The sequence below is a fragment of the Geotrypetes seraphini genome, chromosome 8 (assembly GCF_902459505.1).
Source record: "Geotrypetes seraphini chromosome 8, aGeoSer1.1, whole genome shotgun sequence".
NCBI classification, from domain to species: Eukaryota; Metazoa; Chordata; class Amphibia; order Gymnophiona; family Dermophiidae; genus Geotrypetes; species Geotrypetes seraphini.
This window is the reverse complement of record NC_047091.1, coordinates 181,248,917-181,262,583: the sequence shown is the minus strand read 5'-3', so window position 1 is coordinate 181,262,583 and position 13,667 is coordinate 181,248,917. Positions and strand designations below refer to the sequence as shown.

General features: G+C 45.8%; 1 protein-coding gene and 1 non-coding gene across 2 annotated transcripts in view; both read right to left on the bottom strand.

Annotated features, from left to right (window-relative positions):
- Positions 1 to 13,667, bottom strand: part of AP1B1 (adaptor related protein complex 1 subunit beta 1) — a 141,313-nt gene that overhangs the window by 59,159 nt on the left and 68,487 nt on the right. The window contains exon 17 of the mRNA XM_033956012.1: positions 9,693 to 9,838. Within this exon, the coding sequence (XP_033811903.1) occupies positions 9,693 to 9,838 (146 nt within the window). The remainder of the gene's footprint in view (positions 1 to 9,692; positions 9,839 to 13,667) is intronic.
- LOC117366250 lies at positions 8,322 to 8,418 on the bottom strand. The gene has a single exon (XR_004540527.1). It is a non-coding gene; the product is annotated as a small nucleolar RNA SNORD125 (small nucleolar RNA).

The window sequence follows — 13,667 nt, the reverse complement described above, 5'->3', positions numbered from 1 at the left end:
GGGGAGGGTGGAGAGGAGAACAGGTGTCTGTGCCCCCAACAAGACAGCGCCCATGGCGGACCGCCTCCCCCCCTTACTACACCAGCGGGTGGAGTGCATGAATAAGGAAGCTGAGGAACTGAAGACTAATTGGAGACAGAAGAGGGTTTTACCGCTGGGGCTGTAAGATAAATATTTGTAACGCTATATCCTTAAGAAGAATATGGCGTTACTCGAAAGGGTTCAGAGGAGAGCGACACATCTGATAAAAGGTATGGAAAACCTTTCATATGCTGAGAGATTGGAGAAATTGGGTCTCTTTTCTCTGGAGAAAGCACAGTTACTTACCGTAACAGGTGTTATCCAGGGACAGCAGGCAGATATTCTTGACTGATGGGTGACGGCACCGACGGAGCCCCGGTACGGACAATTTTAGAGTGATTGCACTCTAAGAACTTTAGAAAGTTCTAGCTCGGCCGCACCGCGCACGCGCGAGTGCCTTCCCGCCCGACAGAGGCGCGCGGTCCCTCAGTTAGTATAAGCCAGCTAAGAAGCCAACCCGGGGAGGTGGGTGGGACGCAAGAATATCTGCCTGCTGTCCCTGGATAACACCTGTTACGGTAAGTAACTGTGCTTTATCCCAGGACAAGCAGGCAGCATATTCTTGACTGATGGGTGACCTCCAAGCTAACAAAAAGAGGGATGGAGGGAAGGTTGGCCATTAGGAAAACAAATTTTGCAAAACAGATTGGCCGAAGTGTCCATCCCGTCTGGAGAAAGCATCCAGACAATAATGAGATGTAAAAGTGTGAACTGAGGACCAAGTAGCAGCCTTGCAGATTTCCTCAATAGGAGTGGAACGGAGGAAAGCTACAGAAGCTGCCATTGCTCTGACCCTATGGGCCGTGACAGAACCTTCCAGTGTCAGTCCGGTCTGAGCATAACAGAATGAAATGCACGCTGCCAGCCAATTAGACAACGTACGTTTAGAAACTGGACGTCCCAATTTATTTGGATCAAAGGACAGAAAAAGTTGGGGAACTGATCTGTGGGGTTTCGTACGCTCTAGATAGTAAGCCAGAGCCCTTTTACAATCCAAAGTATGTAAAGCTTGTTCTCCAGAATGAGAATGAGGTTTTGGAAAGAAAACAGGTAGAACAATGGATTGGTTGAGATGGAATTCAGAGACAACCTTAGGGAGAAACTTTGGATGTGTACGCAAAACCACCTTGTCATGGTGAAAAACCGTAAAAGGTGGATCTGCGACCAGTGCATGAAGCTCACTGACCCTCCTGGCAGAGGTAAGAGCAATAAGGAAAAGCACTTTCCAAGTAAGAAACTTGAAAGGAGAGGAAGCCAAAGGTTCAAATGGAGGCTTCATTAAGGCGGAAAGAACCACATTGAGATCCCAGATAACAGGAGGGGCTTTAAGAGGTGGTTTCACATTGAAAAGCCCTCGCATGAACCTGGATACCAGGGGATGAGCTGAGAGAAGTTTTCCATGGACTGGCTCATGAAAAGCTGCAATGGCACTGAGGTGGACCCTGATGGAAGAGGACTTAAGGCCAGAGTCAGACAAAGAAAGCAAATAATCCAACAATGTCTCCACTGCCAGAGAAGTTGGATCAAGATGATGAAGAAGACACCAGGAGGAAAATCTCGTCCACTTCTGATGGTAACATTGCAGAGTGGTCGGTTTCCTGGAGGCATTCAGAATGGAACGAACAGGCTGAGATAAAAGAGTATCATGAGAAGTCAGCCCGAGAGATACCAAGCTGTCAGGTGTAGAGACTGGAGGTTGGGATGTAGAAGGGTTTCCTGCTGTTGCGTAAGCAGAGAAGGAAACAGAGGAAGAAGAAAAGGTTCCCTGGAACTGAGTTGAAGTAGAAGGGAGAACCAATGTTGCCTGGGCCACCTCGGAGCAATCAGAATCATTGTGGCTCGTTCCCTCTTGAGCTTGAATAAGGTTCTCAACATTAGAGGCAGAGGAGGGAAGGCGTACAGGAACAGATTCGACCAGTCGAGGAGAAAAGCATCCGCTGCCAGACGGTGAGGAGAGTAAAGTCTGGAGCAGAATAGGGGCAGCTGATGATTGTGAGGGGCTGCAAAGAGGTCTATCTGAGGAGTGCCCCATTGAGTGAAGATAGACTGCAGAGTTACAGGATCGAGTGTCCACTCGTGAGGCTGGAGAATTTTGCTGAGTTTGTCCGCTAAAGAATTCTGTGCTCCCTGAATGTAGATAGCTTTCAGGAAGAGATGGTGATCTATGGCCCAATTCCAGATCTTTTGGGCTTCTTGGCATAAAAGGCGAGAGCCTGTCCCACCCTGTTTGTTGATGTAGTACATCGCAACCTGATTGTCTGTGCACAACAGAAGGACCTGAGGAAAGAGAAGATGTTGGAAGGCCTTGAGGGCATAAAACATCGCTCTGAGTTCCAGGAAATTGATTTGATGCTTCTTTTCCTGGACTGACCAAAGACCTTGAGTCTGGAACTCGTTCAAGTGAGCTCCCCATGCATAAAGAGAGGCGTCGGTGGTGATGACCAGTTGATGAGGGGGCTGATGGAACAGAAGACCTTTGGATAGATTTGAGGATACCAACCACCATTGAAGAGACTGACGAAGAGATGATGTCACAGATATGTGTCGTGAGCAAGGATCCGTCGCTTGGGACCACTGAGTAGCAAGGGTCCATTGAGGAGTGCACAGGTGAAGACGTGCGAGGGGCGTGACATGAACTGTAGATGCCATGTGCCCCAGGAGTACCATCATTTGCCTGGCTGAGATGGAAGGTAGTGAAAGCACCTGCTGACATAGAGACTGAAGGGTCTGAAGACGATTGGATGGTAGGAAAGCTCTCATGAGGAGTGTGTCCAGGATCGCTCCAATGAATTGAAGTCTCTGAGTGGGGATGAGATGAGATTTGGGTAGATTGATCTCGAACCCCAGAATTCGGAGAAACAAGATGGTTTGGTTGGTGGCCAGTAGAACTGCTTGAGCGGATGTGGCCTTGATTAACCAGTCGTCCAGGTAAGGGAAGACCTGGAGGTGGTGAGAGCGTAGAAATGCCGCTACCACAATGAGACACTTGGTGAAGACCCTTGGAGAGGAGGCAAGGCCGAAGGGCAGCACCTTGTATTGGTAATGACAATGATTGATCATGAAACGGAGATACTGTCTTGAGGTTACATGGATCGGGATGTGAGTGTATGCCTCTTTGAGATCGAGGGAGCATAGCCAGTCGTTTTGATTGAGAAGAGGATAAAGGATGGCTAAAGAAAGCATCTTGAATTTTTCTTTTACCAGGTGTTTGTTGAGATCGCGGAGATCCAAAATTGGTCTGAGATCTCCTGTTTTTTTGGGGACTAGAAAATAACGGGAGTAGAATCCCTGCCCTTTTTGATCTTGAGGAACTTCTTCTATAGCGTTTAGAAGAAGGAGGGATTGAACTTCCTGAATGAGGAGGGCAGATTGAGGACTGTTCAAAGCAGACTCTTTTGGCAGGTTTTGGGATGGAAGAGTCTGAAAGTTGAGAGAGTAGCCGTGGCGGATGATGTTGAGGACCCATTGGTCCGAAGTGATAACTTCCCATCGGCTGAGGAACAGAGAAAGTCGACCTCCTATAGGTTGAGGCAGGAGAGCAGGAATAGGAATACTGGCTATACTGTGGAGAATGAAGTCAAAAGGGCTGTGACTTCTGCTGAGGAGGTGGTTTCACAGGTTGCTGCTGTGGCTGCTGTCTGGGAGGCTGACGTTGTTGCTGCCTCTGACGCCTGGGTTGCTGAGCAGTGGTAGGTAATGGCCGAGCTGTGAAGCGGCGTTGATAAGCCGACTGCTGCCTATATGGTTTTGGCGGAGGAGGCTTCTTTTTATTTTTAAGCAGGGTATCCCAGCGTGTCTCATGAGCAGAGAGCTTTTGTGTGGTTGAGTCCATGGATTCCCCAAAGAGCTCATCCCCTAGGCAAGGGGCGTTGGCTAACCGATCCTGATGATTAACATCAAGGTCGGATACCCGAAGCCAGGCCAGGCGACGCATAGCTACCGACATTGCTGTCGCTCTGGATGTAAGTTCAAAGGTATCATATATGGATCTAACCATGAACTTACGTAATTGAAAAAGAGACGACAAGCAGGTATGAAAGGAGTGATGTTTTCGTGAAGGAAGGTACTTTTCGAAGGAAGCCATGGTGGTAAGGAGATGCTTCAAATAAAAAGAAAAATGAAAAGCATAATTGCTAGCTCTATTTGCTAACATAGCATTTTGGTAGAGCCTCTTACCAAATTTATCCATGGCTCTACCTTCTCTGCCAGGAGGTACCGATGCATATACACTGGCTCCTGAAGATTTTTTAAGGGTGGATTCGACAGTTAAGGATTCGTGTGGAAGTTGAGGTTTGTCGAACCCAGGAATGGGAATTACCTTATATAGAGAATCCAGTTTACGTGGGGCCCCTGGGACAGTTAAAGGAGTCTCTAAATTCTTATAGAAAGTCTCCCTCAAGATGTCATGAAGAGGGAGTTTCAAAAATTCCTTTGGAGGCTGGTCAAAATCAAGGGCATCCAAAAAAGCTTTGGACTTTTTGGATTCAGCCTCCAAAGGAATGGATAAGGAGTCACACATCTCTTTCAAAAAGCAGGAGAAAGAGGAAGTGACTTGTTTGGAGGATGGGTCAGGGACAGTTGAATCCTCCTCCTCTGAGGAACATTCGCCTTCAGAAAGAAAGGGTTCCTCTGAGTCTCCCCACAGATCAGGATCCCTGACATGGGGAGTATGGTCCCGAGACTCAGGTGTCGATGATTGTAAGTGTCGGGTTTTGTGTAACGACTTACCCGACCTCATCGATATCGAGTCAGGAGATGTTATCGGTCGCACCGGTGCCGAAGTCTGTACCGATTGATGGTGAGCTCTCGGCTCCGGTGCAAGAACTGGCATCGATACCGATGAGGTTAGTTGAAGCGGTACCGAAATAGTGGAAGCAGGTAACACAGGCTGTTCCACAATCGGTACCGGTAGCTCGGTGCGGACCGGCACCGGAAGGTTCGGAGCCAGGATAGCAGGAAGGAGCTGTTTCAATTGGTCCTTAAGCTGCACCTGAAGGATGGCCGTGATGCGGTCATCAAGGGATGGCACCGGTACCGCCTTTTTCTTCTGCGGTACCTGCGGTGCCGTTCGACGCCCCGGAGATGAGGAGCCCGATGTCGAGGGACTCACCTCTATAGGGGCGGAACGCTTCCGCTGGCGTCTCACAGTCGGCAGGATTGGACTCACTGCACTCGAGACCGGAGGACGCTCCAGCGGGGAAGGCTTCTTAGCCGGCTTACCTGACTGGTGAGACGCCGGTGCGGAATCACGCGGCGTCGAAGAAGAGGGTGCCGACTGAATCGGTGCCGAAGCTGGAGTCGATGGAACGGGGTCGGACATCTCGGCACTGAACAATAATCGCTGCTGGATTTGGCGATTTTTTAATGTCCGTTTTTTTAGAGTGGCACAGCGGGTGCAAGTAGAGGCCTGATGCTCAGGACCCAAACACTGTAAACACCAGTTGTGTGGGTCCGTGAGAGATATAGGCCGAGCACACCGCTGGCACTTTTTAAAACCCGGTTGAGGGGGCATGAAAGGAAAAACGGCTTCAGCCAAATCGAAGGCCGAGGCTTCGATGGTGGCAGAAGGCCCCGCCGGGGAAAGATTAAATTAAAGAAAAAATGAAGGGTTTTTTTTTTTTGTTTTTTTTTTACAAAATAGAAAAAAGAAAAGAAATAAGATTAAATAATCAAAAGTTTACGCGAGCGGGAAGGCAAAGAGAAAAAAGTTTCAACAGCCGTTGAAAACGCGTCTTCTTAGCTCCGCGGAAACTAAGAAACTGAGGGACCGCGCGCCTCTGTCGGGCGGGAAGGCACTCGCGCCGTGCGCGGTGCGGCCGAGCTAGAACTTTCTAAAGTTCTTAGAGTGCAATCACTCTAAAATTGTCCGTACCGGGGCTCCGTCGGTGCCGTCACCCATCAGTCAAGAATATGCTGCCTGCTTGTCCTGGGATAAGAGGAGACTTAGAGGGGATTTGATAGAAACTTACAAGATCATAAAGGGCATAGAGAAAGTGGAGACAGATTCTTCAAACTTTCAAAAAATAAAAGAACAAGAGGGCACTCGGAAAAGTTGAAAGGGGACAGATTCAAAACGAATGCTAGGAAGTTCTTCTTTACCCAACGTGTGGTGGACAACTGGAATGCACTTCCAGAGGGCGTAATAGGGCAGAGTACGGTAATGGGGTTTAAGAAAGGATTGGACAATTACCTACTGGAAAAGGGGATAGAGGGGTATAGATAGAGGATTACTGCACAGGTCCTGGATCTGTTGGGCCGCCGTGAGAGCAGACTGCTGGGCATGATGGACCTCAGGTCTGACCCAGCAGAGGCATTGCTTATGTTCTTATTTATTGAATTTGCTTTCTATCCCGTTTTCTCCCAACAAGCTCAGAACGGGTTACAGGTTAACGGGTTACAATTTGCTATCGTTACAGTACAAGTTCACGATACAAGTTTTTATCCTAAATTGACACTTACTAGGACAGGGGTCTCAAAGTCCCTCCCTGAGGGCCGCAATCCAGTCGGGTTTTCAGGATTTCCCCAATGAATATGCATTGAAAGCAGTGCATGCACATAGATCTCACGCATATTCATTGGGGAAATCCTGAAAACCCGACTGGATTGCGGCCCTCAAGGAGGGACTTTGAGACCCCTGTACTAGGGGTCTAATATTAATATACGGTTTACAAGTTACAATTTGCCATAGTTCCAGTGCAAAATTTTTCAATACATGTTTTCCTTACGCGACACATACTGAGATCTGGTACCAATATACATTTCTTTGTAATCCATCGGTCAAGGGCAGGGGAGTTAGGTGAAGAGGCATGTTTTTATTGCTTTTTTAAAGTTGAGGAGTCCTTCAAGGGATCTGATCTGTGAGGCAGTCGATGCCAGTGGCTCAGTGAAGTGGAAGTAAGAATGCTGTTTGGCGGTTTGCAGTTGAACGGCACGATCAGGGGGCATGTTGAGGCGTATTTCATCCTGGGAGCGGAGGGACCGGTTCGGCATGTACGGAGGAAGCTTAGCCGGTGTCATTTCGTACAAAGATTTGAAAGCTAGCGTCGGGCCCTCGAAGACACAACAGTTGGCTACGGGCAGCCAGTGAGCCGATGCGAGAGCCTGGGAGACAGGGTCGGGGGCAGAGAAGTTTTTTAGAAGCCTGATCGCCGCCTTTTGTACACACTGGAGACGCTGCATGTTCTTTGTCGTGAGACTGTTAAATAGTGCAAGACTGGTACTTAGGCACAGGACTATAAAAGGAACAAAGGATACAGGTGGGAGGACAAAAAGGAAAAGATTTCTGCAGAAAGATAACATCTAGGTGGTCCTCTGCAGAATTTCACTGTGTGTCAGCTGTTTTAAAAAAAAAAAAAAAAAATGCAAATGTAGATCATTTCCATTATAGGCAGCTATTGGGCAGGCAAAATTGAACAAAACCAACCTCTCCCCCCATCCCAAGATAAAAATTACCCTCCCCTCCTAATACAGTATCCCTGGCTACTTGTCTCCTACAGCACAAAAGTCAATTGAAACCACCTTCTGGGTGGGGGGTGGGGGGGGGATAGGATATTCTAATTAAATAGCAGTATATTTTAACTGATTAATGCATATAAGAAATATGGTATATATGTATGAACAGAAAAGGAAAGGGGGTAAATTTATTGGAAATATATTGTTATGGAATATTAGGGGATATATGTAATATGATGAGTTATATTTGTTGTGCATTTAATTTATATAATACAATAAACAAAGAGTTTGATGAAGAAAGGGTGGGGGGAGGGATAGGTTAATGTAAGATTAATTGTAATATAGAAGAGAGATATCTAGGTATGTATATGTTTGGATAGATTATTTTGTGGATATGGGGAGGGATGGGAGGTGGGTGGGGGGGAATTAAAATATGTATAATAACGTTGTTTAAGAATGTCAAGTGAGTTATGTGAATCATTTGTAATAATATTGTACACTTGTTGAAAGAAATAAAATGAATAAAGATTAAAAAAAAAAAAAGAAAAGAAACCACCTTCTGGAAAACATACATTACTGAGAATGTCAAGTTAGAATCGCCACCAAAAATGTCCTCCACCAATGCACAAAGTTTTACTTTATAAAGAGAACTTCCTTGCCAAAGTTCAGTGGTCAAAACTATTTTTCCCAATCAGTTCCTTGGTACCTTTTAGTATTACCATAAAAAACACTCCCCTGTAAAGCCTACTTTGTAAGGAAGTCACTAAGCATTTCCACCATCCGCCCTCTTTTCAGCAGCCTCTTCAGTCAACTTCTTAGAGGTTATGGTTTTCTCATCAGGAGAATTGCTCAGCAGAAGAGTCATCATGAGAGGCTGTTCTTATCAATGCAACACCACGCCATCAACACTTTCCTCACTATTTATGGCTGGACACGTTGAAAACAACCATGGGGAGGACGCTAGAGGCCCTTACCGGACTAGCACAAAGTCAGTTTCTTTTTAGATCTATAATTCATCAAGTCGCTAGGACTTGAACAGAAGTTGATGACACCCAACTAGACGATTTACGTGCATTCTGTGCTACGGGACAAAACACTATCAATGCCCTACAAAATGCTGTTCAATCTGCTAGTCTGAAAGTACTACCCATGTTTCCCCGAAAATAATATCTATCCCCAAAATAAGCCATAGCACAATTTTTAAAGATGCTCCTAATGTAAGTCCCTCCCCCCAATAAGCCCTAGTTAAGATCAACTCCAGAAGCCCTTCCCGAATGTCCCCAAAACTCCCCGACTCCATCCCTGACACTAGTGCTGACTGATTTGCCAGTGACAGCGCTTTCATCCCCCCCGACCCATGTGCAACATCTTTCCTCCCCTCTCACCCATCCCCTTCCCTCCCACTGTGCAGCAGAACCCCACCGACCCTCCCACCGTGAGACTGACATATGGTACCTCCGAGGCCTCCAAAAACAGCAGCAGCGGCAGCGCTCTGAATGGGCTGCTTCGTGGCCTTCCCCGCCAAGGCCTTCCCTCTGCCATATCAATGATGTCATCAGTGATGTGGCAGAGGGAAGTTCTGTGGTGATGATACGGCAGAGGGAAAGCCACAAAGCAGCCCATTCAGTGCGCTACCACCACTGCTGTTTTTGGAGGCCTCGGAGGTACAGTATATCAGTCTCATGGTGGGAGGGTCGGTGGGGTTCTGCTGCACAGGGGGAGGGGAGGGTTAGAAAAATGCTGCACAAGGGGATGGGTGAGAGGGGAGGAAAGAGGAAGAATTGGGGTGGAGGAGAGGAAGCGAGAGATGATTGTTGTACATGAAAAAAAAAAAAAAGACATGTCCCGAAAATAAGCCCTAATGCGATTTTTGGACCCAAAATTAATATAAGACACTGTCTTATTTTCGGGGAAACACAGTATACATCAGAGGCATGGCATCCATCTTTCCTACACTTATGATTATCCTTCCAAATGAATGCCTTCCAGCAGGTGACCAATCACAGGTCACATACTCATGAGCTATCCAGACACAAGAGCATCGAGAAGAGTCACGCTCTTCAACTCACACAAAGTTAAAGAGAGCTTTGAAAGCAGCCTGTAAGGTTCTCAGTAATCCCCATTAAGTCACAGATTGTGATGACATATTAATGCTATACCTGTTCCGGTTAAACTGAATGGCAAAGTCACTCATGACCTGTAAGGCCTTGTTAGTCAGCAAAAGGTCCATGTTAACGGTCCCCATCCGACGAGCGAACGTACCAGAGATCTCTAGGCCTTTAGCCTTCATGGCAGGCATCCACACCTACGATGAGGAAGCAAAGAAGCATTTTGAGACCCTTAAAAATTTTAAATGAAAAGTTACAGGAGGGGAAGAGAGAGGATGTGAAAGTGGTATTGTTCTAACACTGAAGACATGTAAAATAAATAAGTTATACTAGTGCCAAACAATGAACTAGCAGGTTGCTGCTGCTACAGATAGTTGGAGTTGAGCAAAGAGCAGCTACTGTCACACGGCTCATCATACTACTACTATTATTTCTACAGCGCTACCAGATGTACGCAGTGCTGTACAGAGTCACAAAGAAGAAAGCAGTTCCTGCTCCAAAGAGCTTACAATCTAAACAGACAAGACAGACAAACAGGATGTCATGGATTCAGTTAAGGGGAAGGGTTGGAGGGCAGAGGGGAGTCCAGGACAATCAAGCCCTTGTGACATCACTGAGGTTGGCTCTTATTAGTGGAATGAGGCATTATGACATCACAGTCTCAGCTCTGCTTCCCAAAGACTGAAACTCTTCACACTATTAATATGAATTATTTCTATAGCGCTACCAGACGTACGCAGCGCTGTACAGAGTCACAAAGGAGACAGTCCCTGCTCCAAAGAACTTACAACCTAAACAGACAAACAGGATGTCATGGATACAGTTAAGGGGAACGGTTAATCTGCTGGCTGGGTTGGAGGGCAGAGGGGAGTACAGCACAATTAAGCCATTGTGACATCACTGATGAGGTTGGCTCTTATTGGTGGAATGAGGCATTATGACATCACAAGCTCAGCTCTGCTTCCCAAAGACTGAAACTCTTCTCACTACTTCTGCTACTATGAATTATTTCTATAGTGCTACCAGATGTACGCAGCGCTGTACAGAGTCACAAAGAAGACAGTCCCTGCTCCAAAGAGCTTACAGTCTAAACAGACAAGCAGGATGTCATGGATACAGTTAAGGGGGAACGGTTAATCAGCTGTCTGGGTTGGAGGGTAAAGGAGAAGGGTTAAGGATTGAAAGCTATATCAAAAAGGTGGTTTTTCAGTCTGCTTTTAACTCCCCCTCCCCTTATAATCTTATTAATATTTATCAACTGTGTCTATGTTTTATGCTCATTATCAGACTGGTTGCTCTGTTCAAGGATAGGCCTTCTGCAGGGCTGGGTAGTAACAAAGTACAGTGACTTTGTTACAATACTTAAGTACAATTTTCAGTACTTGCAGAAGGAAGCATTTGCTTTGCCATACTTTTTACTTGTAACTTATTATACTGGAGCAGTACTTTTATATTTAATAGCAAAGTAGCACAGAAGACTCTCTGCTAACCGGAACTCAAGCAACCAGAAAAAAAAAAAAAATATATATATATATATATATAAAAATAAATCAAGGAAATACTGTAATGTTTTAAATAAAAATGAAAATCGATTTCTGGCGGAAATTTAAGTGTAAACTTGGCACACCACACCTGAGTATGCCCAGGCTTTGCCTGGAACAGTTTATGGAATGGCATAATAAGGGGTACAGTATTAGTTTGGCCTCTTTTTAATAATAACTCTCAAGCAACCAGAAACTACATTTATCTGGCATCTATCAATCCCCATGGGGGGGCCGGTTAATTGAGTCTACTGTAATTTGAAAAGACGTTTTTAAGAAAAGAAAAAGTATTTACCTCTCTTTCTGCTCCTCTCTCACTAATGCCAGATGCACCTTGCAATCACAGGAGCCACCTCTGTGGATGTTTAAGCACCCCCGATATTGAACAAAGTTCTTGAATATGTCCACGGAAAGGTAATTTCTATTGGGTTTAGCATCCCCAATAATTTTGAAAAGTTGTCTTGCAATTGCACCTGATTTGGACCCAAACTTCCAGTCCCAAAAACAGCTGAGCTGCGATCAGAAGTTCAGGCCCAATCGGATGCAAGTCATCTTCTGAAAGCCCCACCAAATCTGATGAACAGGTGCTTGTAGAGCTGGAGAAACAAAGAGTGTGCCTCTGTTCTTTACACTTACACACCACCTCTCCCTTCCCTTTTGAGTTTTGCTCAGAAATGCTCTGTGCAAGCTCACAGACTTCCCGGGGGAGGGGGGGGTTGTGTGAAAGATAAGTGTCAGCCAGGCTAACTCAATGGCCTCCCAGAGCCTGTCCTGCGATCTGAAAGATGACACAGAATGGCCTCTGCCAGCGGATTTCAGCTCTTCATTCCAGGAAACGTAGATTAAGGGAAGGTAGGTGCTCCATGCGTGTGGGAGAGATAGGGTGTCGTTTTCTGTGTCAGTATAAGTCGGCGGCGGGCTCAAACTCAAACCCTTTGCAGGGCCACATTTTGGATTTGTAGGTACTTGGAGGGCAACAGAAAAAATAGCAAATGTCTTATTAAAGAAATGACAACTTTGCTTAAGGTAAAATTCGTTGTAGTTTTTAAATCTTTCCTTAATTGCTTCTAATAATTTCAGCTATACACAGCTGAAAGCAGTGCAACATGCAGAAAGTGAAGTTTAGATAGTTTTTCATTTTCTGCATGTTGCACTGCTTTCAGCTGTGTCTAGCTGAAATGATCAGAAGCCATTAAGGAAAGATTTATAAAGTATAAAGAGTTTTACCTCATGCAAAATTGTGATTTAGATTCTAAAGTGTCAACTGCAAGAGACAAGATTTTGGTGTCGTCCTCTGGGGGAGAATCAGTGCCCGACTTGTGCCTGGAAAGCCTGTGCCTTAAGTGTCCAGTGGTCGCGTCCGCAACCGCCTTCCGCTCTCACCTCCTCCAGCACCGGGACACAACCGCCATCTTACATCAAGCAGTCACCGCCAGGAGAGGAGCTAAATTTCGCGAGAGTTCACGAGATGACGTACACACGCACAAGCTGCACCGCCTCCAGTGGTTACTTTATGTTCTGGACTGTTGGCCGCCTCACTGCTGTAACCTCACGCAAGCGCTTTCCTGCATCTGTACGCAATTGTCCTCTCCACTCCACCTCACAATCGCGTACAGACGCAGGAAAGCGCTTGCGTGAGGTTACAGCAGTGAGGCGGGCAACGTTACAGAACAATGGTAACATACCGAGGGCTTCAAAATAGTACCTGGCGGGCCACATGTGGCCCCAGGGCCGCGAGTTTGAGACCACTGGTATAAGCCATATGCATGTCCCATCTATATTTTGTTGTAGTTGCTTGTTGTTTCGATTAGCTGCTTCTGGGCCTTAACTCGGAATTCGATTAAAAAAAAAAAAATAAAAATAAAAATTTTAAAATCAGGAGGATGAAATTAGTTATTTATTTAAGTATTTATATACCACTTATAGCCTAAGTGGTTTTACATTCAGGTACTCAAGCATTTTCACCTATCTGTCCCAGTGGGCTCACACTCCATCTAATGTACCCGAGTTGCCCAGGGTCACAAGGAGCAGAATGGGATTTGAACCCACAACCTCAGGGTGCTGAGGCTGTGGCTCTAAACACTGTGCCACACACCTTGTTCAGATGCTTTTTATTTGGTAATAAAAAGTAGGTTTAAGAGGTTCAACAGCATTCATATGTCTAGCAATGCTTTAGAAATAAGCAGTAGTAGTAGCAGGCTATACTTTTCATACTTTTACTTGAGTATTTTTGGGGCTAAGATTTTCTATTTTTACTTAAATACTTTTAAAAGTACTGCGACCCCATCCCTGGCCTAGTGTACAATTTTCCCCTCCCTGTTACAGGAAGGGGCACCAAATTACTGAGGTGGGATTGTTTAGGAGCAAAGAACAGAAATGAGACTTGTTAGCATGTCTTTGCTTCTACTTGTTTATAAGCTTTGTAGTCACTTTCTCATTAAAGGAAATAATTTGGCTCAATGGACAACGTTCAGAGTATTTTGTA